Source organism: Rhinolophus sinicus, linkage group LG03 (assembly GCF_036562045.2).
Source record: "Rhinolophus sinicus isolate RSC01 linkage group LG03, ASM3656204v1, whole genome shotgun sequence".
NCBI lineage: Eukaryota > Metazoa > Chordata > Mammalia > Chiroptera > Rhinolophidae > Rhinolophus > Rhinolophus sinicus.
In genome coordinates this window covers 103,045,428-103,072,832 of record NC_133753.1, presented here as the reverse complement: position 1 = coordinate 103,072,832, position 27,405 = coordinate 103,045,428, and the positions used below count along the sequence as shown (strand labels likewise).

The window sequence follows — 27,405 nt, the reverse complement described above, 5'->3', positions numbered from 1 at the left end:
TTTAACCAAAGAAGTGAAAGATCTGTACTCAGAAAATTATAAGACACTGAAGAGAGAAATGAAAGAATATACAAATAGATGGAAACACATACCATGTTCATGGATAGGAAGAATTAATATAGTTAAAATGTCCATACTGCCTAAGGCAATATACATATTCAACGCAATTCCTATCAAACTACAAACGACGTGTTTCACAGAAATAGAACATATAATACTAAAATTTATATGGGACCATAAAAGACCCTGGATAGCCTCAGCAATCTTGAGAAATAAGAACAAAGTGGGAGGTATAACAATACCTGACATCAAATTATACTACAAGGCTACAGTAATCAAAACAGCATGGTACTGGCATAAAAACAGACACATAGATCAATGGAACAGAATAGAGAGTCCAGAAATAAATCCATGCCTATATGGCCATTTAATCTACGACAATGGAAGCAAGAATGTACGGTGGGGTAAAGACAGTCTATTCAATAAATGGTGCTGGGAAACCTGGACAGACACATGCAAAAAAATGAAGCTGGACCACCTCCTTACACCATATACAAAAATAAATTCAAAATGGCTTAAAGACTTAAATGTAAGATCTGAAACCATAAAATTCCTAGAAGAAAATATAGGAAGAAACTTCACAGACATTACCCGGAGTAAGATTTTTACTGATATATCCCCTCGCACGAGGGAAGTAAGAGAAAAAATAAACATGTGGGATTACATCAAACTAAAAAGCTTTTTCACAGCAAAGGAAATCATCAATAAAACAAAAAGGGATCCTACTGAATGGGAAAAGATATTTGCCAATGATATATCTGATAAGGGTTAATATCACAAGTTTTTAAAAAACTCACTCAACTCAACTCCAAAAAAAACAAACAACCCAATTAAAAAATGGGCAGAGGACATGAAGAGACATTTTTCTAAAAAGGACATACAGATGGCAAACAGACATATGAAGAAATGCTCAACCTCACTAACCATCAGAGAAATGCAAATAAAAACCACATGAGATACCACCTCACCCCAGTCAAAATGGCTATCATCAATAAATCAACAAACAACAAGTGCTGGCGTGGATGTGGAGAAAAGGGAATGCTGGTGCACTGTTGGTGGGATTGCAGATTGGTGCAGCCACTATGGAAAACAGTATGGAAGTTCTCAAAAATATGAAAATGGAACTACGTTATGATCCAGCAATCCCACTCCTAGGTATCTATCCGGAGAAATCCAAAACTCCAATTCAAAAATTTTTATGCACTCCTATGTTTATTGCAGCACTATACACAATAGCCAAGACCTGGAAACAACCGAAATGCCCATCGGTAGATGACTGGATTAAGAAACTGTGGTACATTTATACAATGGAGTATTACGCAGCCATAAAGAAAGAAATCTTACCATTTGCAACAACATGGATGGACCTAGAGAACATTATGTTAAGTGAAATAAGTCAGACAGAGAAAGAGAAATACCATATGATCTCACTTATATGCGGAATCTAAAGAAAAGAATAAGTGAATGAACTAATAAGAGACAGTTTTGGAAACATGTAGGAAAAACTGAGGGTTGCTAGAGGGGCGGGGGGGTGGGGATAAGGGGAAGGTGAGAGGTTTAGAAAATAGTCGGTAACCACAAGATGGCCACGGGATTTTGAAAATTTATTTGGGGAACGTAATCAATAATGTAAAGATTTTGTAGGGTATCCGATGGACATGTGTCCCATTAGGGAGACCACCTCAGGGGTGATGTAGATGCCTGATCTCTGCACTGTACACCTGAAGCTGAACAATACTGAATGCCAACTATAATTTTACATGAATATATATATATATATATATGTATGTGTATATATTTGTATGTATATGGTTACAGGAAGCGAAGTATAGCATTAGGAATAGAGACAGTGGAAATGTAATGGCTCTGTGCGATGTCAGAGCGATAGTGGATGGGGGGGATCACACAATGTGCGGGATATAAATGATAAACGTCTAAGTATTGCTTTGTCTTGTGCACCTGAAACTAATAAAATATTTTTTAAAATATATATATCATCTGCACCAGGAGGGGCCAGAGTGGAAACATGAGGCATGAAACCATTTGATCACAACCCAAGAGGGGCCAGGATTTAGAGACAGGACAGTCAAGAGGACCTGGCCTTTCCTAGAATGTTTCTAAAGTGTTTTTTGTTTTTTTTTAAGAGAGTATTTGTTTAACTAAAAAATTAAGCAAAGCGAAAAAAATATTCATCCAAGAGAGCTTATATAGCCAGGCATTTTAAATAGCTGATACCAAATGAGTCTTGTTTCCCATGTCTACTATTTAATCAACCAGCAGTAGCTGCCTGGAGGACTGGGATGAGAATGATTCTGAGGCCACTCATTTAGGCTCTGCAGAAAAGAGTGTGGTGGTCACTTAGCAATGTCTGCCACAGGCACAGTATAAGAGATTAGAGCACACTCCTTTTAAGCCTTTTCCTTGCCTGCACCTACTATAGGGGAGGGGAAAACTCCCTTACTTGGTGGCAATGGGTAGTTGAGAACAAAATGGAAGTCTGCTGGCCCTGCCCCTTTCCCTTTTCTCGTCCTTCCTGCTATGTATGTGATGACTGGAGCTTCAGCAGCCACCTTACAACCATGAGGCAGAGTCCAAGAGAACCACAAAGGTGTTAGCACTGCTACTTTGAGACACTGCACCAAATGTCAGCCATAACTACTCCCAGATTTCCTGTTATGTGAGAAAAACAAATCTCTACTCGCTCAATCTGCCAACACATTCCTAGCTGATCTCCCACTCCCATCCTCAGCACCATAGGAGCATTGAGGAACCCAAAGTGGTCTCTTTCAATCAAGAAAGTCTTCAGGGAAGAGATGGGCCATAAGCTAAGCCTTGAAGAATGGACTGGACTTCGTGAAATGTCCAGAAAGAAGAAGGTAAGAATTGCATAAGTGACGAGAGATGAAGGGAGGAATGAGTCGGTTGACAGCAGGACAACAGACTCCTCAGAGGAGGCGAAACTGGGCTAAACACCGAGAACAAAACACCCGATTTGGACGGGCGAGGGCATGGGGAGCAGGGGAGCAGGAGAGCAGTGGAGACGATGGAGGGCCTGGCTGGTCATTAGTTCATGCTGGGAAGGAATGTTCCCCGGGTGAACCCGTTTATCTCCCTCCTGGGCAGGGCCATATTTTCTAGAAAGCTGCTAGGTTGACACAAATCTAGCATAGAAACTCCCAATTTGTATATCAGATGTACAGGAGGGGAGGAAGGGAGACAGCATTTCCTTTATAACACGATGCTTGTACTCCAACAAGACTCCTTTAACTCAGGGGCTGTGAACCATGTCCATGAAGTGGGTGTACGTAAAATAAAGAAGGGGGTGGGGGACGTGGGAGACCAAGAGGGCCCCACTCGTTGAAAGGCGCAGGTGCTCCCCAGCAATGGCTGGTCGTTGCCACGCTGGATGTCAGTCTAGTGTTGGCAGAACTTCCAATTTTTTAAGAGAAATCTCTATTTTATGTGAAATCTTCTGATTTTTGATGGTAATCTTTTTTTTAAAGCAACATACAGCTCCCACAAATCATGTCTATTGACTGGAACTCAGCGGTTCTCAAAGCATGGTACAGGGGAACTTCAGGGGTCCCCAAGACCCTTTGAGGGGGCCCAAGGGTCAAAACTATTTTCACAGTGATGATAAAAATATTTTCACTGTCATTTCTCACGAGCATACAATGGATATTTTTCTTGGGGCCACGTGGCATATTAATTATCTGAAAAATATATTAAAATATGCTCTTCTCCAACTATATATCTCTGTAAAGCCAGATTTTCGTAATATACTTCAACCAAAACAACAAATTGCAAAGACTGAATGCACAAGAAGATATGAGAATCCAGCTGTCTTCTACTAAGCCCAACAATGAAGACATTTGCAAAATGTTAAACAGTGCTACTCTTCTCACTAGATATTTTTTGTTTTGGAAAACACTTTTCATCAACAGCCTGTTATTTATGTTACATGCAATTGGTTTATTATTTTTAAATGGATTAGTAAATATTTTTTAATTCCCCAGTTTTTATTTCTAATATGGTAAATACAGAATAAATCAACAAAAGCTCTTTAGGAATACTCAATAACTTTTTTTTTCTCTTTTTTTTTTTAAAGATTTTTTTTTATTGGGGAAGGGGAACAGGACTTTATTGGGGAACAGTGTTACTTCCAGGCCTTTTTTTCCAAGTCAAGTTGTTGTCCTTTCAGTCTTAGTTGTGGAAGGCACAGCTCAGCTCCAGGTCCAGTTGCCGTTTTGCTAGTTGCAGGGGGCACAGCCCACCATCCCTTGCGGGAGTCGAACCGGCAACCTTGTGGTTGACAGCACGCATTCCAACCAAATGAGCCATCCGGGAGCTCAGTGGCAGCTTAGCTCAAGGGCACCTTTAGTTGCAGGGGGCGCTGCCTACCATCCCTTGCAGGAGTCAAGGAATCGAACTGGCAACCTTGTGGTTGAGAGCCCGCGCTCCAACCAACTGAGCCATCCGAAGGCAGCTCAGCTCAAGGTGCTGTGTTCAATCTTAGTTGCAGGGGGCACTGCCCACCATCTCTTGTGGGAGTCGAGGAATTGAACCGGCAACCTTGTGGCTGAGAGCCCACTGGCCCATGTGGAAATCGAACTGGCAGCCTTCGGAGTTAGGAGCATGGAGCTCTAACTGCCTGAGCCACCAGGCCAGCCCCAATCCTCAATAATTTTTAAGAGTTTTAAAGGGGTCCCTGAGAACAAGAAGTTTGGGAACCACTAATCTTTCTTATAAGCTCTGTTTGGAGAACTGTGTTAAGAAGGATTCTGAGGCTTCATCTGAGCATATCAGAGGAGAGGATGGTGATCATTGGTGATGCCAGCCACCCATGCAGTACATCCGTGCCCACCTCTGGAGAAGACTGGCTAATGTTAGGTGGAGTGAGGGTCAGGGCCAGAGGGAGGAAAGCTGGGTGGCAGGGCAGGGCAGGTCTGACCACACAGCCCACGGCTGACTCACCGCTCCTTCCTGAGCAGCTCCTGGCTGATGACCACCAGCTGGCCTGAGGCGTCGTGGGTCTTCCGGGACACGGCCTCCAGCTCCGACTCCAGGTGCCGCTTCTCCTTCTGGAGGGCCTCCACCTTCTTCTCTCCCGACTTGCACTTGCTCTCCAGTGCTGAGGGTCAGCCGGCAGGAAAGATAGAGAGGGTCAGGATCTAGAGAGTGGGAACGTGTCCCACCTGAGGGCCAAGGCCCGGGCAGGAAGCTGGTTTTCCCGGGGGCGGTCACAGTGACACATCTACTGTCTTTCTCATCTTGCAGAGCCAGGCAGCTTTGGGCTGAGAGAACAGCCACAAAAAGCAGACCAGGGCACCCAACACAGCAGCCCAGGCCCTGTGGTGGCGGGAAGCAGTCCACCCAAGACAGGGCCTGGCGTTACAATGCTGCCTGGACAAGGGAAAGCTCAAGCTCCACCTAAGCCATGGAGGAATGTGAGGTCAACTGACCTTTGTCTGGACCAACTACGCCACGTGAACGTAATGGATACTGGAGAGAAGGAGGGGTGGGAACCAGTCCCCAGGATGGGGGCCGTCTCATACACACCACCACTGGCACTCTGGCGGACAGGAAGTAGGGCCAGTTTGTCACCAAATGACAAATTCCAGACCCCCTGCCTCTCCCCAGGTCCCCCTCTGTCCTCACTTCCCCTGTGCCTTGCCCTATGCTGTGGCTGGCATCCTCCCCCCGCCCCCAGGCCCCGATTCTAAAATCCTCATATTTCCTTTAGGGCTTGGGGGCAGATATGCTATATCAAAGTGGCCGATGAGAAACCAAAAAGTTCTGATGGAATTTCAGAGCATGGAACAGCCTCTGGCAAGAGAAGCTGGCTGGGGCTCCCAATTGTATTACAGACCACGGGTGGGCTACTATTCTCCCACTCGCTGCTGCCCAGTGGCAGTCCAGTGTAAGAGACCTGGCCCAGGCCACCTTCTTCTCCAGGCTGAGTGCCAACACACTCCATGCGCCACTGGCCTGTGACATCCCCACATCTGCCCTGCGTGAGGGAAACTTACCACTTACTTGGGCCCTGAGCATCTCAGTCTGCGACGTCAAGGCTGTCACCTCTTTGTCCCTTTTGTTCAGCTTGTCTTGCAGGCCTAGGGGAGGAGGGAGAGATGGGGGCCATCAATCCTCCAGGTTCAACACTTGTGGTCCAGTGATCACCGCCCCACTCTGAATCAGAGGCTCTGATTCCCTGTGGTCTCAGGCAACTTAACTCCGTTTCCTCGAGTGAAAAATGGAGATCATAATAACGGTGCCCATATCACTGGTCATGTGCACTGAGAACTGGGTGGCCTCAGACAGTCATAGAAAAGATAATGCACGGAAAGTGCTGGGAACATACTAACGTTCCATAAATGAATTTATAAATTTAATATAACACCAATAAAAATAACAACAAGATTTTAATGTTTGTAGAACTAGATATGCTGATTCGAAAATCTCGGAAAAGTAAGCATGAATAGCCAAGAGAGTTTGGCAATAACTTCTTAAAAGTTTCACACAGAATTACCATATGACCCAGCAATTTCACTCTAGGTGCATACCCCCCAAAAAAGGTACTCAACAAGTACCTATACAAGCATGTTTATAGCAGCATTATTCACAATGGCCAAAAGGTAGAAACAGTCCAAATGTCCATCAACAGGTGGGCGGATAAACAAAATGTGGTCTATGCATATGGTGACATGTCACTCAGCCATAAAGAGGAATGACGTACTGACTCCTGCTACAACACGGATGACCCTTGAGTATATTGTTACGTGAAATAAGCCAGACATAAAAGGCCACAAATCATATGACTCTATTTATATGAAATATTCTGAACAGGCAAATCCATAGAAACAGACAGCAGATTAGTGGTTGTCAGTGTCTGCAGGGAGGGGAGAGTGGAGAGTGGCTGGTAACGAGTGTGAAGTTTCCTTTTAAAGTGATGAAAACATTTTGGACCCAGACAGAGGTGGTGGTTGCAGAAACACTGTGAATGTACTAAATGCCACCGAATATTTGCCTTAAACTGGTTAATATTATGTTAATTTTGCCTCAAGAGAAAAAAAAGAATGGCCAAGAGAAATTTGAAAAAGCAGAGTAAAAGACTCAGGCTTGCCAGTAATTAAAGAACAAACAAAGCTTGAATAAATAAAACATTAATGAACACAGAAAGGTCACTGGAAAGGAATAGAAAGTCTAGAAATAGAGTCAGTTACATAAGGGAATTTAAAGATGATCAGGTTGGCAATTCAAATCAGTAGAGAGAGGAAGACGAGTTTTTCAAACATGGTGTTGGGACAAGTGGGTACTCTTTTAGGAAAAAAATAAAAATCGATCCTTACCTCACACCTTATAGAAGGATGAAGTTTAGATGGATCAGAAATTTAAGCATAGAATATGGAACTAAAATGTACTAGGAGAAACCATGGGATACATTTTAAAAATAATAAACCCAAAAGCCCCGACCCCAAACAAAATTGATTTAAAAAAATCTGCACAGCAAACACCACCATAAAAGTCAAAAGACAAACCACAAACGGGGGGAAATGTTTGCAATGTCATATATAAAGAGTTTCTAAAAATGAACACAAAGATCAATAACCAAATAGGGGGGGAAATGGGCAAAGGATGCAAGTAGAAATGGAAATGCAGCTTCATTCAGTGAGATGATGGTGAGTTGGAATTACATCAGGGAACATCTTTTATCTTTTACCATTCAGACTGGCGAGGATCAATCACAAAGTCTGATGAAACATTATTTCATCAAAGGCTTGTGGGGAAACACACTTTCAACCACAGCGGGTGGGAGTTAAAATTGGTTGAGCCCAACAGAGAAGAAAATAATAGGGTTTGTAATAAGCAAAGACTGAAAACAACCTACAACCCATCAATAGGAAATTGGCCAAATACACGATGGTGGCTCCACACAATAGAATATTCTGCACCATGGGAAACAGTGTAATGATAAGGAAGAGGCTCCAAGATACATTATTAAGTGGAAAAAAGTAAGGGGCCAGAGAAGGAGGTATGGCGCCATCTGTTACCTGTATGACTATCTTTACGTGGGGACAGAAGCTGGCCTTTGGAAAGGGAAACAGGGAATAAGGGACCCTTTACCTTATGCCCCTTGAACCATTTGTACTTTACACCTATTTTAAAAATAAAGTAAAACCAAACAAATAACAAGATATTCACACAATGCCTGACACTCAATGGAGAGCGAGTTGCTGTGCACGCCGTAGGCCCCTCTCACCAAACGGCAGATGATGCAAAACTAAGTGGGACTCAGCTCGAAGGCAGAACCAACCAGCCTCTTCCCAAAGCCCTGTGTCCCCCCTGCCCAGCGGCCACTCACCCTCCACTGTCTCCTTCATCCTGATCTTCTCCCCTGAAATGTCGTTTGACTCAATCATCTGAAAGAAGAGGCCTGTAAGGAGGACGCTCGCCTCCCCTCCCCGCCCCCAGCCCAGCCAGCCCGGCAAGCACACTCCACCCCACACACGGTGACTTTCAGGGACTTGTCTGGGAGAGAGCTCAGGTGTCCTTAGTCTGGCCCCCAACCACAGAGGACGCCGCCTTCCCAGGGCCCTCAAGGCTGCTTGTGCAGCTCCCACGTGAACACCACCTCCCCCTTACTCTGCTGAAAATGTCTTAATACAAATGTCTGTTGTATTAAACAGCTGTCTCCCCTGGGATGCCTACAAAGGTGGATCCCGAGAATCTGCTTTCATCAACATTCCAGCCTCGGTTTCCCATCCATGAAACAAGTACAGACTGCCATGGAACAGCGTGTGCAAAGCATGCCCAAGGCCGCCTCCCGAAGGGACTGGACTACTTCCTTTCTCTCCAATGCGTCTTTTAAATAATAAACCCAGAGGCCGAAAAATTGATTAAGAAAAAACATCTGTATGGCAAACATCAACTGGCTTCTCACTTCTTCTTGCTGCAGAAGTTTCTGGCATCCTGCCCATGCTGGCTGCCTTCTGAGCTTGCAGTTTGCCAGCTAACACAGTGGCTTAGGGCAACACAGAGGTGAGCAGGCAGCCACCTCCGTCAACCAGCCCCTCATACTTCTTCCCATACACCCCAAGTCCCGTTTTAGTCTCAGCTGGCTGTGATTAAGCCCTCTAGATATTTACTTACATACATGGCAGGGAAAATGGGGTACACACTAAAACATTTTTTAAAAACTCCTATCTTATTATATAAGATCAAAAATCTAGTCGTCCCTGGACTTAAACCTCTGAATCTGGAAGGCATGTGGGTCCAGATGGAGGCCCTGTGTGTGGAAATCAAGAAGTCTTCCTGAGGTCACCACCCACTCCTCAGCCCGAGGTCTGTGACGGAGGTGCAGGGGTCACCCTCAGGCCTCTGTCCCCCCCACGCTCTGTGGAACTACAACAGCCTCAAACCTCCCCCACTAAGGGAATCCAGATCCTGGGGTCCCAGGCCTGGCCCCACTGCCCCGAGGAACCAGTCAGGCCATGTGCACACAAGCTACCGAGAACGCCTCCTTTTCGCTCTGCCCAGGATCCTGGGAGAGCACTTGCTAAAAACGGTCACTTTTTGGGAGAAGGAGGCGGGAAGGCTGCTGCAGTGGGACCTCAAGGCATGACACAGGCCTTTACCAAAAGGCACCCTGTACTCAGAACTCCTGAAGACTTACTACTTGAACGCTAAATACTAGTTTAAAACTACAAGGGGACCTGGAAGCTCAAGAACCCGTGGTGTCTGTGAAAAGGCAATGATCGTGCTGCTAGCTGTCTCTTCATGTAAGATTTGACTTTTGTCAACCTAGGTACCCTCTGTCAGCCCTTTGGCAGCAGGATTGGGCACGACCTCTGCCACTGGTGGGCAGAAACCCTGGGAAGTTACTCTGTCTCGGGCTCTTGGTCGGCTCACCTACTATGTAATGGAGCCAGTACTGTCCTAGAGGGAGTGAAGGGGAGGTGGGTCAACACAGAGCCTGGCAACAAGTGTGGTGCCTGGAGCCACTCAAAGGCCCTTCCTGAGCCCACTGGAGTGGACACAGCCCATGCTACCAGTGTCCTTAGCGGGATCTCTAGATTTGGAAAAACACTGCTATTAGTGGCAGCAGCCTCTCCAAAGCCACCCACTTCCAGCCTTCCAGACCCCACTCTGGGGACCTCCTAAACTATTGCTCAGTCTCATTAGGACTGGCAGGAAGGAGGCCACCCTGAGATCTCCTAGGTCAATGATCAAGTTGGAGATGGGAGACCCGGGGGTGGGCAGGCTTGACCTCACGTCCCTGCCAGCCTCAGGGAGCCTGCACAGTCTGGGTGCACCAGGCCTTGGGGCCTAGGAGGAAGCCGATTCCGGGCTCTGAGGTATGTTTCTCCCAGGCCTGGTCGGGGGACCCAGCCGGGTCAGCTCAGACCACCTCGGGTCCTCATGGTCACCCAGGCCAGCTGCCCTTAGAGACGAGGGGCTCCTCCTCTGAGCCGGAGCCCCCCAGTCCTGCAAGGGCATGTACCTGGGGGCACGGAGGATGCTTCCCTGGGATGGAAAAAAGAGGTCAGGAAGCAGCTAGGCCCTCCCCAGCCAGGTCCTGGAGCCCACGGGCCCCCCACACCGCCCGGCAGGAAGGGTGGCCGCCTACGTTGGTGTGCTGGGACGAGCACAGGGACTCGACAGCTTGGAGTCTGTTTTCGGCGACCAGCAGCTTCTCCCGCAGCCTCTCGGCCTCCTGCTTGCTCTGGGCCTCCGACCGCTGCAGCAGCTCGTAGTCCAGCATCTTCTTCTCGGCCAGGGAGATCTGCTCCTTGAGGAACTCGATGGCTTGCGCCTGGCCCCGGTACTCGGCGTCCAGCTTCTCCAGCTCGTGGACCCGCAGCTCAGAGTCACGGCGCTGGTCCTGGGCCTCCTGCAGCTCGAGCCGGAGCTGGCTGGCCTGCACCTCCAGCTGGGCCCGCCAGTGCTGCTGCAGCCCGGCCAGCTCCTCCTGGGCCTCCTGCAGCTTCTGCCGCAGGCCCTCCTTCTCCTTCACGTGCATGGCGGTCTCGATGTCGTGCTTGGCCCGCAGGTTGCCCAGCTCCAGCTGGTGCTCCATCTTGATGCCCTCCATCACAGCCTTCAGCTCCCCGATCTCCTTCTGCTGGGCGCCGGGGCCCGAGTTCAGGGTGGCCTTGAGGTCCTCCAGGGACTTCTGGTGGTCTGAGGCCAGGGAGTCCAGCTTGGACTTCCAGTTGTCCATGAGCCCCATGTTCTCGCTGGTGGCCTGCTGTACCTTGGCCTTGAGGTCCACCACCTCCTGCGCGTACTTTTCGTTGGCGGCCCGGAGCTTCTCCACCTCCGCCTGGTAGGCCCTCAGGGCCTTCTCGTACTTGTCCCGCAGCACGCCACTCTCCCGCTGGTGCTCCTTGCTGGCCGACAGCAGCCGCTCCCGCAGCCGCAGGGTCTCGGCGGCCTCGGGGTTGTGAGCGGGCGGCGGGCCCGAGTGCAGCAGGCACTGCTGCAGCTCCTCGATCTCCCCACGTCGCAGGGTCAGCTCCTCCTCCAGCTGTAGCACCCGCGACTTCTCAGCCACCGTGGTCAGCTACCGGGGAGAGAGGGAGGGAGCGGTCAGCGGGCCGGCTGGAGAGCGAGGAACACAACAGGGGCACGGGGGTGGGGGGGGAGTGTCTCACCACTCAAGGGCCCCAGCCCCAGTGGGGGAAGGTCATGGGCGTCCACCCCTACCTGAATGCCGGTTTTTCTCAGCCGCCCTGCCCACTGCAGCTCCCAGCAAGACACCCCTGGCTTGTACCCCAGTAATTTGGGGACTCAGCTGTCCCTGCTGCCCTAGGCTTGGGACAGATTGGTGGTTAAAACCATATTTTAGGTTATGGCTTCCTTTCAATTCGTGTCATTTTTAAAGGGCAGAGACAATTTTGCATTATCCTGCTCTAGAAAGGTGCCCAGCCAGAATGGGCTGATTCAGAAGGGCTGTCTGGAGGGAATGGCTGAAGAGGGGTCGGTTGGATGCTTCAAAGCAGAACAAAATTAAAGCTACCAGACCCGCCTTCTGATGGAGAACTCTGAGATCAGAGACTCCACCCTCCAAAAACCTATACCTTGATCACGTCGGTGGTTATAGATTTGGAAACAATATATATAAAAGTTTTAAATCTTTTACAAGCTTAAAAGATTTTGTTTCTGAAGCTGACCTTTAGTTCAATAAACCTGCTTTTGTTTTTTCAATCAAGTTGAACCCTAGATCAAGATGCCTCGTCCTTGTCCTCGTTGTGGGGGCTCCACCCTGTCAACTGTGACACGGTCAGTTTCTGCAAGTAGCCTCTGTCCACACGTGTTGTGTACTACATGAGCACACATGGTCACTGGGTAACAGTCAGGGTCTGCAAAGGAACCTCCGTGGGTCTCCAGATGCCCACACGCATGCACACACCCCCCCGCGTGTGCTGAGGCTGAAGTGCAGAAGCTGGCTGCCACTCACACCCCCCACACACACTATTTACGTCCCACTCACTGCTCGCTGGCTGTTTAGCTCGGCTACCGGGAGAAGTCCTGCTGGGCTGTCCACGGGGCTAGGCCAGCCAGCTGTTTGATATATGCGTCTGCACAAGGGGCCAGCCCTTAGATATGCATGGTGGCTATGGAGGGGCCAGCTGGGCCTGGAGCCTGGACTCAGAAGCAGGTCCCGGGGCTCAGGGGGACCTTACCCCCAAACAGCTTTCCCTAGCCTAGGAACCACTTAGGACCTATCCCTGACCTATCATATCACAACAGCCAGACCCCAGGGCTAACACAAAAACCCATGTCCCGGGGACACCCTCCCTCCCCCAGCTCACGCCCTTCAGGCTGGCTTTACGACCCCCAGGTTAGAAACACCTGGATCTACAGTCCCCGACGTCCAGCCTTCTCCAGCTGGGAGAAGGGAGGCATGATAGGTCATCTCCGTGCCTGCCCACAGAAGCGGGAGAACATTCTCAAGAGGCTCTGGACTTCTGAACGTGACAAAGCCTTGTCACAGCACTGCATGGGGAGGGAGGAAAGGGGGCGGTCTCACAGGACACTGCCAGTCAATGGGACCAGCTGGGGAGCAAAGTCATAGACAGCCATGCCCCCTCGTCCCCAATAAGCATCACGTGGCAGTGGAGCTGGCAGTGCAGTGTATGCACGTTCCTGAACCTCTACTTCCCTCCTAGAAAGGGCGCAAAAGTGAAACAAAATGAGGACAGCAGTCAAGGACAGAGAAAATAATAAAACAGAGGAGCCCCACGGGCGCCAACGGGCCAGGCGGGCGGGCTGGAGGCGGCGGGCGGGCGCGTTACCCTGTTGTCGGCTAATTCTTGGAGCAGCCGCTCGGCCTGCGCCTTCTCCAGTAGCAGGCTCTGCTCCAGCTCCCCAATGCGCGCGTGCTCCAGCTGCGTCTGGGTCTGGTCCACCCGGGGCGGGTGGGGAGGTGGGGTCAGGGGAGAGGGCACAGGGAAAGGAAGCCGGAGGAAGAGAGAAAGAGAGAGAGGCGGCGTCATCTACCGTGAACAAGACAGAGCAGGCCAAGGAGAGGAGGTGGCTCGGGGAAAGAGAGGAGGTGTGGGTGCGTGCGACAAGGGGGCCTGCTTCCCGCCCCTCAGTGGGCTGCACGGGTTTAAGGGCACAGGACGGGCTGCAGCAACCCTGCCCAAGTTGGCCCATGGTGGAGGTGGCAATGGGCACCCTGGGCCCTTCTGTCACCCACAGGTGGCCCTTCCCCGTGCAGCTCCTGGGGAGAAGCCCCAGCCTGCTCCCATGCCACACTGGGAGCCTGAGGGCTGGTTTTCATTTCAGGCACAGGATCCTGCACACAGGATGGACGAAGGAATAAATGACCCCAAATTCCTGGCCTTCAGGCCTGAGCTGAAGGGGGATGAACCAAATGAATGGAAGGTTTAAAAATATATACTCACACCAGCATGACTCCCCCGGCCTGGCCCCCCTGGCGGAGGCCAGCTGTGCCTCCCACCACCTAGCCCCAGCCTGGCCCTGTCAGTGCCCACCCCCCAGGGTCCTGCAGAGGACGCCTGGTCTCCCAGAAGCACAAGGGCACTTTTGTCCCAGCTTCACAAACCACCACTTTACATGCTAACAAAGCCCGACATTCTCTGGGTGTCCAGACTGGCATTTGGGTTTCCCTGACAGATCTGCGAGCACCCAGAGAAGTCTGGAGACCAGGACCATCATAGAGAGAAGGGAGAGGGGCCCCTCATCCTCCTGCTTGTCCCCTCATCATCCAGGAGAGACAAGGTGAACTGAATCTGTGTGGCAGTTCTGAAGGGGCAGGGCTTAGCAATATGGCATACAAGTGTGAAAACAAGAACACACCCGACACTCACTCGCAAGGGAGGTGGTGACGACACTGGAAACTGGTACCACCTGTCCCAGCAATACTCTTCCAGTTCATCAAGAGCTACAGAGATGTTCATGCCCTCTGACCTATGACCTTATTTCTGAGACTTTTCCTAAAGGGACAACTGAACAGTTCCCTCCCTCCCTCTGTCTCTGGGGGCAGCATGCTGCACTGCTAACAAGTAGCCAAGCTCAGTCTCTTTCAGAAAATTACAGGCTGACCATGGCACCTCAATGCAGGCCTCGTAGGGGCCGTGTCCTGCCCCCCCCATGGTGGGCACAGCAGCTCTGCCCAGGGACCCATGCTAGATGGAGCATGACCATAAGTGCCATACTGGTGGCCCCCCGGGCAAGAAAAAGCCCGTTTCACAATTTCAAGGGCAACCTCATTGGATGCCCCCCAAAAGGACTCTTTCTCATCACTTTCAGAACTGGGGTCTGCACGGGGGCACAGGGGATCCCAGTGGAGTTGCTTCTGTGCTTACTTAAGATAAAATCAACATAGGAGCTTGGGGGGAAACAGCCCTAGAAGCTAGATTTGAGGTGGGGTGGACGATTTGGCCTTCCCTTCTGTACCAGGGACTCTGCCCGGGGGGTAAGGAGTGGGGGCCACCACACTCCTGTGTCAGGCCCTCTCAGGTCCCCTGGAGTTCATGTTCATGAAACACTGTTAAGGCAGTCTTCCCATCTCACAGGAGAGATGCCACTCCAGAGAGAGAAAGCCTCAGGATCATGCAGCGGCTTTGGGCAGCGCGAGGCCCGTACTCAGACCTCTGGGTCCCAGAACCAGTGCCTTTCTTTCCCTAACCAGCCTGACTCTGCAGAGGGGTGTCACACAGAGCTTTGCAAGTGGGGGACTCCCCGTTTCTCTGCCCCCATTAAAATTCTGGAAGCTCAGTCCAGCCCTGCCTGAGCCCTTGACCTACAGCTCTTTTCCTTCTCCTCACACACGTGGAGTGGGGTGTCGACCCCCCTTGAAAGCACACAGCCGTGCCTTAGGGCACTATTATGCTTTAATTATTAACGATTACTCATTAGTTGGGGGAGGAGTTTCCTCAAATGCTCAAGGGGCTCCTGAACGTGATGGGTACATGTCACTTCTCTGATGTCCCTTCAGGCCTGGCACCAAAGCCTTCTCAACAAACAGCTGATTCTGAGTTCATAAAACTGGCTCTTTCTGTTACAATGGGTATTTCCATGCAAATGAAAAATAACCCTGAGATGCTACTTAATTAATAAAATCATAACACTAACCGCCTGGATGATTAAACAATACTACCCCCAAGTCTAAGGCTATGGATGCCCCCAGGTGGTAGCAGGGAGTGGCACACATTTTCATGATGCAACATGGCAACCATACCAATTTGAGAACCACAAAGCACGGCCCCAGCCTGTGACCCAGGATTCCACTCCTGGAGAAGCACCTGACCATGCTCCTGCCCTGTTTGAGCACTGGAGTCCCATGAACAAGCCAGACAGGGTCCCCACCTCCAGGGGACTTCCATTCTGGGAAGGGACACAAATCATAAATGACTAGTGCAGATAACTTCAGGTTGAGATTCAGGCTGGAACAGAGCACCAGGAGGTGGGCAAGTGGGATGGGGGTAAAACGAGGAGGCAGCAAAGGCCTCTAAGAAATACAGTTTAAGGTGAGAGCTGAAGGAGAAGCAGGAACCAGCCGACCCAGAAAGGGGGTGGAGGAGAAGCGAGCCAGGCAGAGGAATCAGAGGCTCAGAGGCAGACAGAGCCTGGGGTGTTCCAGAAGCAGAGAGGAGCACCACAGGCCTGGAGCAGAGGAGTACAGCCAGGCTGGGTCTCAAGGGTCTTCCCTGGGCCGCCCTACAGAGCCTGGGTTTTATCTTGGGTGGTGGCATGAGCTGTGTGAGTGGAAAGGGGAATGGATCTGATTTACATTTTTAAAAGATTTGGTCATATGTCATCTGTGGTTTGCTTCACAATAACATGAGAGGGGGCTGAAGGCGGGGGGTAGCTGAAACAAGAGTGGCCATGAGTTGAAAATCATCGAAGCTGGGTGACATATAATGGGGGTTCATGACGCCATCCTCTCTACTTACATATAAAAAGTCTATCTGGCTTCAGTGTGAACAATGGACAGTTGAGGAACAAGACCAGAAACAGAGGAGCTAAGTAGAGGCTGTGCAGTTGTGCAAGCAAAAGTGCTGTGGCCTGGCCCACGCAGGTGGTCATGGGGTGAAGATAATTTTGGAGGCAAGGATTTCTGATGGAGGGATAAGGAAAAGAGAAGGATCAAGATGAATTTTAGCTGTGGGGCCTGAGCAACTGTGTGGATTGTAGGGCCAACTGCTGGGATGGGAACGACGGGGTGGGGGTGGGGTGTTAGGGGGAAACAGGAACAAACAGAGAGATTTGTTTGGGACTTGTTACATGTGGGATGCTGTACTGGGTTGAATGGCACTCCTCAAATTTCATACCCACCTGGAGCCTCAGAACACGACCTTGTTTGGAACAGGGTCTTTCACATGTAATTAGTTAAGATGAGGTCATACTGGATTAGGGCCGGAAATCCAACGACTGGTGTCCTTATAAGGCCATGCGAAGCGACATAGGAACACACAGGGAAGAAGGCAGTGATGATGGAGGCAGTGACACAGCTACAAGCTGAGGGCACCAAGGGTTGCCAGCAATCCCATCAGAGCTTGCAGAGAGGCATGGAACATTCTCCCTCAGGGACTCCAAAGGGAACGATCCTGACCACACCTTGGTTTTAGACTTCTGGCCTCCAGAATTGTGAAAGAATACATTTGCGTTGTTTTGAGCCAATGAGTTGTGGTAAGTTTCTTTTTTCACTGCAGCCCCAGGTAAGTGCTATGGGTGCCTCTCACTCACTCACTCCTCCTGGAGATGTCCAACAGGTGTGCCAGTGCAGAGCGCTGGGGAAGCACGGACTTATACAGGCGCGGAGCAGCCACCAACTGGAAGCTCTTGGGGAGAGTGTAGACTTACAGGCAAACGGGCCCGGACTGAACCCTCGGACAGGCCAACATCAGAGGTCAGGAAGGAGGCTGAGAGGCTGGAATGGGCACCTCGTGTGGTGGGGCAGTGAGGCCAGGAGGACATGCAGAGAGATGGGGCGAGATAGCTGGAGGGGGACCAAGAGTGCAAGGAGGTGTTCTGGGGTGTATACTTTACTATTAAGGTGGGTGGGGATGAGTGGAACTTTGAGTCAGTTTGCCTTCTAGATGTAATGAATATGGTCACAATAAAAACAGCAGCAGCGGGTCTCTACTGCCCTTGAACTGAATTAGTTGTCAGTCACTGTCCCATCCCGATTCTCCCAGCCAGGGCCAATTGGATATGTGATGTACAGCTGATCCAAAGCCGGCCAGCTCATTGGCTAGCCTGGGACCAATCAGATTCTCTCAAGAAGACAGCTAGTAAATGGTGGGTGCTAGAGGCTGGGTGGGACCAGGAGGGTGGGTGGGTAGCAGGGAGAGCGGGCAGATGTGCCAAGGGACATGGAAACATACTAAGAGAGACAGGCACACACGCAGCCTGACCAGGAGTCATGAGAAGAGGGAAGACCCTGAGAGGGAGAGAACAAGCTTAGATCCTGATGTCGTTTCTTGTTCCAGTTCCCTGAACTGCCTGTGAGATTTTCCTGTAGCCTTTCCCCTCTATTGACTGGAGTTAGGAGGAGGGGTCTCTGTTCCTTGCACCCACAGGAACTTTTCCCAGAAGCCCACCCCAACCCCTGCAGGAGGCAGCCACCAGCAGGAAAGCCAGCCAAACATAACTACATGACCTGCCCCCCTGGCTAAGAGGGAAACACCCACGAGAACATCCTGACGCTGGGCTGGGGCTCCTATACCAGGTTGGGCCCTGACATCCATCCTTTAGCTCGGCAGCAAAACCTGCTCCCGCAGGGGCAGCTGGCAGTGACCCTACACACATCACACATGTCCCTCCCCCAGCCAGGGTCATCTAGGGACAGAACAACCATAAGCAAACTTTTGCTGTGCCCTGAAAGTTATAGGGGTCTTAACGTGGCTCTTTTACAAAATCAGGAGCTGCAGTTTCTGAGTTGAGCTCAGCATGCTCCAGGGCAGTGATTTCCAAAATGTGGTCCCTAGACCAGCATCACCTGGGAACTTGTTAGAAATACAGATTCTCAGGTTCCACCCAGACTTACTAAACGGTCAGTCTGGGGCTGGGGCCAGCCCTCTGTGACCCGACAAGCCGTCTAGGTGATGAACTGTCAAGTTTGAGAATCACTGACCTAGTTCAACCTTCTCATTTTACAGAAGATCAAACCAAGGCGTGGGGAGGGAAGAGGCTGCCCAGAGCCAGTTAGGGCCAGGTCAGCTTGTGGGCAGGGACTGAGCTCACTGTCCCCGGCCCCGACCGACAGCTCCAGGAGGTCTTGTCCCTCGTCACCTCCCAGGAAGAAGGGCGGCCACAGCAGGGGGTGTTCCTGCCCAACCAACTGGCCTCGTGAGCCCTGCGGTCCCTGCATGGATTGGTGAGGGGGCCTGGGGTTGGCGGGTGGAGTGCTTTGTTGACTAATGCGAGCACCCCCATCCCTGAGCTCTGTAAGGGTGGGTGGGATTGGAGAGTAAAGGTCCACCTGTGCAGGTGTTAGAACCAAGGAGGTGCTACAACTGGCCTTCCTTACGGGCTGGCTCAGGAGTCAGGACTCATGGTCTCTGGTCCCGTGGACTGCTGACTTGTTCCATGACTGGGTCTTTGTCTTTCTGAGCCTGTTTTCCCATCTGCAAGTTCTGTGATTCACCAACAAGCTAATTTCAGCCAAAATTTTACATGGAATCCAAGATGAACTAAGGACCGAAGGGATACCATTAGGGCTATCACCCAACAAAGCAGGGACAGGAGAGATCAGCCAATATGTCTGTAGGCCTAGCCATGTGCACGGACCATTGGTCCATCCCTCCAAGTGGCCCGATACAGGAAGGAGAGCCCCTCAGCTCCTGGAGCTGAGCCACTCCCACCTCTGACCTCGGAGTCTCATGACCAAACCCCTCCCACTATCCCCAGGCATGACCTTTCACTCTTCCTTATTTCTCCCTAGAAATCCCCCAGCCCCCTCCCTGGGGGCCCAGAGTTGCTGCCAGGTCCTCAGGGCCATTTGCCCTGCAAGGGCTAGGCCTGGGGCACCAAGCAAGCCGGGGCGGGACCTCTGACTGTTACCTCCAGGTCTCCCTTGGTGATGGACTCCTCCTCCACTCGGAACTGTAGGTCCTCCACCTTCCTGTGGGTGCAGAGAGGGGGCTGAGCTGCTTCACCCAGAGTGGTGGCTTCCGCAAGTCAGCGATGGCAAAGAGGCAAGGCCACAGATGGCCCAGGTTCACACTCAGACCACGCAGAAGGTGCCGTCCCAGCAGAGGGGGATGTGCCCAGGGCCCCATGGCTGGTGAGGCAGAGCCTCCTGCAAACCTCCAGCCCTCCCAACTTCCCTGTGCTCCATGCAGAGACCACCGGCTTCTCTTAAATGGGAGTGTTTAATGCAACATCCTTCCTCCCAGGGTGGCTGTGGGAATAAATGATGGAATGATCATATACGGAAGGAGAGTGGTGCTAGGGACCACTCTGTTTTCATCTCTGCAGGAACAGACACCCACATGGAACAATCTGTGGGGAAGGAGGGTCGGCTTCTTCCCCTGCTGAGCCTGCTCTCATCCACAGGCCTCAGAATCAGGGGCCAGAGTCCTAATCCCCACCGCTCCCTGATGTGGAGGGGCCACTCTCAGGGAGACACACTGACCCACCCACATGCTAAGATAGCGCTGGAGAGACGCAGGCACAGTACAGCTCACAAAGCTGTTCTTACTGGGGCCTCCTGACAGTTCCTATCATACAGATGAGGAAACTGAGGCTCAGAAAGGACAAGTGACCTGCCCAAGGTCATCCAGCAAGTACAGGGCAATGTTGGGACCTTTACCCAGTCCCTTACTGAACACAACTCCCACAATATGTTAAAGATCTGTTTCTGTATTGTTGGCATAGACGCATTGCCATGGGAACCGTATGTGTGGGCCCTGACCAGTAAGCGTCTCAGGCAGATATAAATAAGCCCTCCTGTCTCCAGTCAGATGGCAACAGCCGGTGCAGCACATGTGTTGCTGAAAGCCCCAAACCCCAGGGTGGGGGGCCAAGAGCTGTCTACTGTGCGGGGAAGGGTAGGGAGCCCAAGAAATCTGTGTGTCAGCCAGGAGACAAAGTCTCTTGGACCAAGGGAAACTCCGTCCCCTGTCAGCTGTGTCCCACCAGGTCAAGGAACAAGCCAGGCCAGAGTCCCCACACGGAGGGAACTACAAATCCCATGAGCCACTGTGCTAGGGTGGAAAGAACCAGCAGCACCACTAATAGGCTGGTGGCCTTGGGCAAATCCCTTCCCGCTCTGAGCCTCAGTGTTCTCATCTGTGACATGGGGGCAATACCTGCCCCCCAAGCTAATGGTAAGACTGAGAGACGATGCAGCAAAGCACTCAGCGTGGGGGGCTGACACCTGGGCACAAGGCATTTTAAGCATCCTTTTGCTGCTGCTTCTCTGAGCCTCAGTTTCATGACATGTGAAATGGGAACAGAGCTTTTAGACATAAGCTGTGATCTCCATGCACGGGACCTGGCCGAGAGTGCTCTGTGGACCTGAGCTGGTTCAAGGGGTGGGGACATTGTATCTTCTTCAAGGTGCATGTCTCCCCAGGGGCACCAGGCATGAGTACCCTCCCCTCGGGCGTGCACGAGCTGAGCTGGGCAGGAGCAGTGAACCTCACACAGTTGGAAAGGAAAGCAGCAAACATGTTTGGGTCCCCACATACTCAGCACCATGTCAGCGTTTTACTGGAATTATCTCGTAAGTCCTGCCACAGCCTATACAGATGGGGATCCCCATGCTGTTTTACAGATGAGAAGACTGAGGCCTGCAGAGCTCATGTCACTAGTCTGGGTGACGGCCTGCAAGTGGCGCAGGCAGGATTTGGACCTGAGCCTGCTGGCCCTGAGCCTGCGCTCTTCCTGGTCAGCCTTAAAGAGGCTCTGAGAACACGTCCTCCCGGGACAGGGCAGGGGCAGTGCGTACCTCCTCTCCTCCTCCAGCTGGTTGGACAGGTCTACCTTCTCCTTCCGCACGCTCTCCACCAGGAGCCGGGCCCGATGCAGCTTCTCCTCTGCTTCTGCAACATACTGGGCCCGAGTAAGGGCCAGGACAAGGTCAGCCTCCTCTGGGGGACCGTGGACAGGTGGGGGAGGGGTTGGCGGGAGCAGGGATGGTGCAAGGAGTCGGGCCTGGAACCCCAGCCACCCCTCCTCCCCTGCCAGCCCTCGTTGGTGTGGACCGAGGCCTAATATGAGGGGGGTGGGCTCAGCTGAGTGCCCTACCCAGTGGGAACCGGAACCTCAGGTCCACCTGCCCCCATACCTAGCACCCCAATATCTGTCACCTCCTTCAACCCCCAACGGCCTAAAACCCTGTGTTGTGAGGGCCCCTGACACAGCACACAAGGGACCTAGAGTGCACACGTGAGGTTGGCCTTATTAATTCTAACACCCGAGGAAGAGGTGAGCCAACTCCATGCAGGTGATTAACATCAGGGAAGAGCAGACATGGCAGAGCAGCCAGCTCAAGGCTTCGAGCAAGAGCTTCCTTCCCTGAAGCCCCAATCTGCTCGAAAGCATGATCTGAAATGTGGAAAGTTGTATACAAAAAAATGTGTACATGAGTATTATTGAGACAAAGTGAGAAATTGGAAGCAAATAGGGGATCGGCCATGTCAGCAAGCACACAGCCCATGACAGATGGCAGGGCAGCCATTCAAACGGTGAAGAATTTTCCTTGATCTAGAAAATGCTCACACTAAGAAAGTCGCAAAAAGCAGGATACAGTTTACATCCGGGTTTTGAAAGTACGTGCACCTATCCACAGGAAGGAAATCCACCAGCAGGAGGAGCAGGAGGGGTGTTGGTAATGCATCTTAGTCTCTGCACACCCGAGTTCCCCACTCTGAGCGTGAGTGGCCTCCAAGCCTGGCCCGAGGGGGCTGCTGGTGCCCTCTGGGGGCCCCCTGCCCCCTGCCCCCGCCCATTCACCTGCTCGTGCTGCGCCTTGAGCAGGGCAATCTCCTTCTCCACCTCGCAGATGTGGCTTGTGGCCTTGGCCACCTCGGCCCGCTCCAGGTCCCGTTCAGCCAGCAGCTGCTCGATATGCTGCTGCTTCTCTTTCAGCGCTTCTTGCAAGGCAGTTGTGCCTGAGATCTTGCGGGCGTAGCGCGAAGAGGTCTCCGTGAGCTGCGGGAAGGCGTGGGTGCAGGCAGGATTCAGGAACCTGGAGCATTACCCAGATAACCCATGGCTACCCGGGGGTGGGGGGACCCAACTGCCTCACTCCCAGGGCCGTAGGCACTCTGGCCCTTGCCTACTTATGCAGGGGGCAGAGTATTATTTCAGATTCAGGGAACTCCCTCCTCCCAGGAAAGTCACAGCTCCTGGGATTCTGCCTCATGGTGGGCTCCACCATCTAAGCCTGGATAGCAGGCTCTCTGCCCAGAAGTACAGCCTCACCTTCTTCCCTCACCCAGGGTGGCTGTGGTAGTCTTTTTTAACCCCCTGCCCCGTACCTGTAGGACCCGCCCTGCATCTATATGAGCCTCCTTAATTCCCAAGGAAGGGCTTAGGTCACCGATAAGTCAGTAATTTAAAAATAACAATAAATGTAAATGGATAAATTTCCCTATTAAAAGGTAAGCACTTTCGTCTTTGTTCAAAAACTGCAAAATGAGGGATGCCTGTAGCCAGAGCAAGTCAGGGGCAGATTGGGACACCTGGATCTCTTCTTCCCCACCCCCACCCCCACCTGGGTATCCCTCCCCAACCCCACACTCACCAGGCCGCTGCGGCTTGGCCGGCCCCCCACAGAGGAGGCCACAGAGCTGACAGAGCTGATGGAGGAACTGCTGGGGCTGTGGGTCAGTGCTGAGACACCCATGGCCATACGCTTGGTCTTCTTGGCTTTGGCCGGGCTGGTGGATGGGAAGCCAATACGGATCACCTTGTGGATGGGTGCGAAGAGACCAAACTTGGGTGGGCACTGGAAGTACCTGGGGAAGCAGGAGATATTCATGCTGCTATCACAGCTGAAGAGCCTGGAGCTTCCCCTGCCTCTCCACCTCTTCAGAGCCAAGCACAGAGGCTCATCCTTGGGACTCCATCACCCATACCCCAAGACCAATACATGGGACTCCCAGAAAGGGGATAGAGGTGAGTAGGGTCTGAGTTTCTCTGTAGCCATGAATATCCTTTGGGCATATTTTTCATTTTTGTGTGTGGGGGGGAATAACAATTACTGAGCACCCGCTCTGTACCAATCCCTTTTCATGAATGCTCATTTCAACCCCCCAACCACTCTATTGTTATCTACATTTCACAGATGAGGAGACTTAGGCTCAGAGAGGTTAAGTAACTTGACCACAGTCACACAGCTGGTTAAGTGGCAAAGCTGGTACTGGATCCTCCATCCCCAGCCTGCTGGGCTCCCAAGCCGACTATGCTTGGCTCTCACACATTACTCAGAGGCCCCCAGCCATATCTGCAGCCCCACTCTCACGGCTGCTCTTGGATCATCCCAAGACCCAAGAAACCCAGTTGGTTTTCTGCCCGTGGGGCTCCCCACACAGAGAAACAAAAGTCTGAGATAGACACCTTGGGGGTGCTGCTCAACCTACCCCTAAATTCTGAAAGCTAGTGAGTTAAGAGAAATATCCATCTTAAAAATAGGAAGGTAAAGTGTTGCAATGGAAACTGAGTGGTCTTCTTCTCTTAAAACCTCTCGGGTCATGGACTCCACATGGGACCAGGGGAGCTAGTCCTGTCCAGTTTCTGACTCATCTTGGAACTGTCATCCCATCTTGACTCTTCCCACATTCAGGTCTTCGCTCAGGCTGTCCCCACAGCCTAGCACACCTTCCTTCTCCGAGCTGTCACAGCCGTATCTGGGCTACAGACTCTAGCCCAGGGACAGCCATCATAGGAATGAAGGCCACCTGGACTTAGTCTCCCATCCCTGACACTGCTCACCCATCACATCATGTTCCCCAACCCCAACAACCCAGACAGAGCCTTACACCTTCGACCCAGTATTCCTGGCAGTCAATTCCCTTTAATCAGAAACGACATAGAACCTGGAACCACTTGTGATCCCACCCTTTGCTGTAGAGCACCAGCCACTGTGTGATTACATCTTACACGAGGTGTGATCAAACAATATGCTGAATATTTAAATAAAAAGAATTTATTACAGTAAAAGACACACTGCCATTAATCCCCCTCAAAATACTCCCTCTCACTTCGAACACACTTATCCCACCGTTCTTGACACTTTCTGAAGCAGTTATGGAAGTCCTCTTTTGTGAGTGTCTTTAGTTGCGCTGTCATGGCTGCCTTGATGTCCTGAAGCAATGTGTGACATGGAGCGTTGTCATGATGATGATTTATGGCACACTTTAAAACACACCTTCCCTCAACAGTAGCTCACACCCAACTGACTGCACTGAACAAGTTGAAACTTGTCACACACTTGTTACTAAGGTTCGATGCACCACTTCCCATATTGAAGATCCCTGTCTTTCTGTTGGATGGCACTTGGCAGCATTATTCACCGTATTTTGTGATCACAATGGAAAGGCTCCATGTCACACATCACTTGTGGTACAGCAATTTCTATCAAATAAAAACATTATGGTGTGTCCTCATCCACTTTATTCACTGAATCTGGCACCGTGCGACTTCTGGCTCTTCCCCAAAGTCAAAATGACCATGAAAGGTAAACGTTTTGAATCGATTCAGGACGTCGAGGCAGCCATGACAGTGCAACTGAAGACACTCATGAAAAAGGACTTCCAGAACTGCTTCAGAAAGTGACAAGAACAATGGGATGTGTATTCAAAGCGAGGGGGGGAGTATTTTGAGGGGGGTTAATGGCAATGTGTCTTTTACTGTAATAAATTTTTTTATTTAAACATTCACTATATTGTTTGATTACACCTTGTATCACAGGGGAACCCCAGAAAGGCAGGGACCACTGCCTCTCCTAGCATTTGCCCCTGACTCTGTGTGACCTTGAGCAATGACCTCTCTGGCCTCTGATCTCATCTGTAAAATGGGGATGATATTCCTGCTACCTGCCCCTGTGGGCTGCTGTGACAGAAGGGAAGGGACAGCATCTACACTGTGGCATCAGACACAACACTGGCTTCCTCAGATGCCCCATCCCTATCCCCTGCACACATCCCAGATGAAAAGGAGTCCCCTCCCACACTCCCGGGGAAGCCCGCTGTACCTGGTGCCCGCCACCGCCCCATCGTTCTTCCCAAGGGGCTCGTCCAGCTCCACGCCACACCACTCGCCCTTGGCAAAGTCCGTCTCCCCCACGTACCGTACCACGCCAGTCTTCGTCCCGCCAACCTGTTGGCACACGGAGAGACTCAGGTCCAGAAGATGCAATGGGCACAGACAGAGATGGCACAGGCACCCACGTGCCCAGGCTCATCCAATCCCTCCCTTCCAGTATGCAGGGGAGAGAGGAGCCAGGGGTGAGGAGGCAGAGAGGCCTAAGGACAGCTGAGAGGGACACAGGTATAACCAGTGCTTCCTAGGGCTGTCCCATGCAAGAGCTTTGGAGGCAGACAGATAGACCTGCATTCAAACTCTGCCACTTACAAGCTGTGTGATCTTGGGCAAGTTACCTAACCTCTCTGAGCTTCAGCATCTCCATCTGTGAAAGGGTTTTTGTGAGGATTAAGTACTGTAGGTGCAGTGTCTGGCACATACTAGTCTCAATAAGTTTTTATCCTTAAAAATGGTTTAAATGGTGGTTGCCAGGGCCTGGGGTTTGGGGGGGAATGAGGAGTTGTTTAATAGGAGTTTCAGTTTTGCAAGATGAAAAAGATCTGTAGATGTGTTGCATACCATGTGAATATACTTAACATTACTGAGCTGTACACTTAAGATGCTTAAGAAGGTAAATTTGACGTTATGTGTATTCTACCAGTTAAAAAAACTCACAGGACAGGGCAATAAGTATGAATATTACTGTAAAAAACAGTTTAAATTAAAAAATATTATTTATTACATAAAGGGTCGAATACTTCTATAGATTTAAAAAGCCCTAGAAGTTTCTCCACCTCTCCCTAGAATCAAACATTTTATGCTTTAAGCTGAATTCTTTGGTATATACTTCCACATTTCTAAACAACACGCTTACATTGTTGCTTCTTGCCTTCTCAATTTTGCATGTCATCCATCAATTTCCCATTAAGAAACTTCCTATCAAGGAAAGGAAGGCATTACCACTGCTTCACACCTTCTTCCCAGCTTTCCACCCTTTTCTACAGGGTGATGTCTTAAATTTTTTTTTTTTTTAAGATTTTTATTGGGGAAGAGGAACAGGATTTTATTGGGAAACAGTGTATACTTCCAGGACTTTTTCCAAGTCAAGTTGTTGTCCTTTCAATCTTAGTTGTGGAGGGCGTAGCTCAGCTCCAGGTCCACTTGCTGTTGTTAGTTGCAGGGGGCGCAGCCCACCATCCCTTGTGGGAGTCGAACCAGCAACCTTGTGGTTGAGAGGATGCGCTCCAACCAACTGAGCCATCCGGGAGCTCAGCAGCAGCTCAGCTCAAGATGCCGTGTTCAATCTTAGTTGCAGGGGGCGGAGCCCACCATCCCTTGCGGGCGTTGAGGGATTGAACTGGCAACCTGTGGTTGAGAGCCCACCTGCCCATGTGGGAATCGAACCAGCAGCCTTCGGAGCTAGGAGCATGGAGCTCCAACTGCCTGAGCCACCGGGCTAGCCCCTGAAAGTATTTTTTATTCTAGCCTCGTTTTTTTAAATTGAGGTAAAATTCATATAACATAAAAATTCACCATTTTAAAGTGTGCAATTGAGTTGCTTTTAATACATTCACAACCATCACTGCTATCTAATTCCAGAACATTTTCATCACC

General features: G+C 50.9%; 1 protein-coding gene across 3 annotated transcripts in view; it reads right to left on the bottom strand.

Annotated features, from left to right (window-relative positions):
- The window catches only part of CLIP2 (CAP-Gly domain containing linker protein 2), an 81,915-nt gene that overhangs the window by 7,841 nt on the left and 46,669 nt on the right, over window positions 1-27,405 (bottom strand). For 2 of the 3 annotated variants that reach the window (XM_019754979.2, XM_019754978.2), the window contains exons 4-13: window positions 25,742-25,866; window positions 23,291-23,504; window positions 22,498-22,695; window positions 21,491-21,594; window positions 19,600-19,660; window positions 13,359-13,463; window positions 10,688-11,623; window positions 8,423-8,480; window positions 6,090-6,173; window positions 5,035-5,191 (exon numbers count right to left, since the gene is read on the bottom strand). In XM_019754979.2, coding sequence (XP_019610538.2) covers window positions 5,035-5,191; window positions 6,090-6,173; window positions 8,423-8,480; window positions 10,688-11,623; window positions 13,359-13,463; window positions 19,600-19,660; window positions 21,491-21,594; window positions 22,498-22,695; window positions 23,291-23,504; window positions 25,742-25,866 — 2,042 coding nt within the window. The remainder of the gene's footprint in view (window positions 1-5,034; window positions 5,192-6,089; window positions 6,174-8,422; window positions 8,481-10,687; window positions 11,624-13,358; window positions 13,464-19,599; window positions 19,661-21,490; window positions 21,595-22,497; window positions 22,696-23,290; window positions 23,505-25,741; window positions 25,867-27,405) is intronic. The other variant, XM_019754980.2, reaches the window with a different exon arrangement.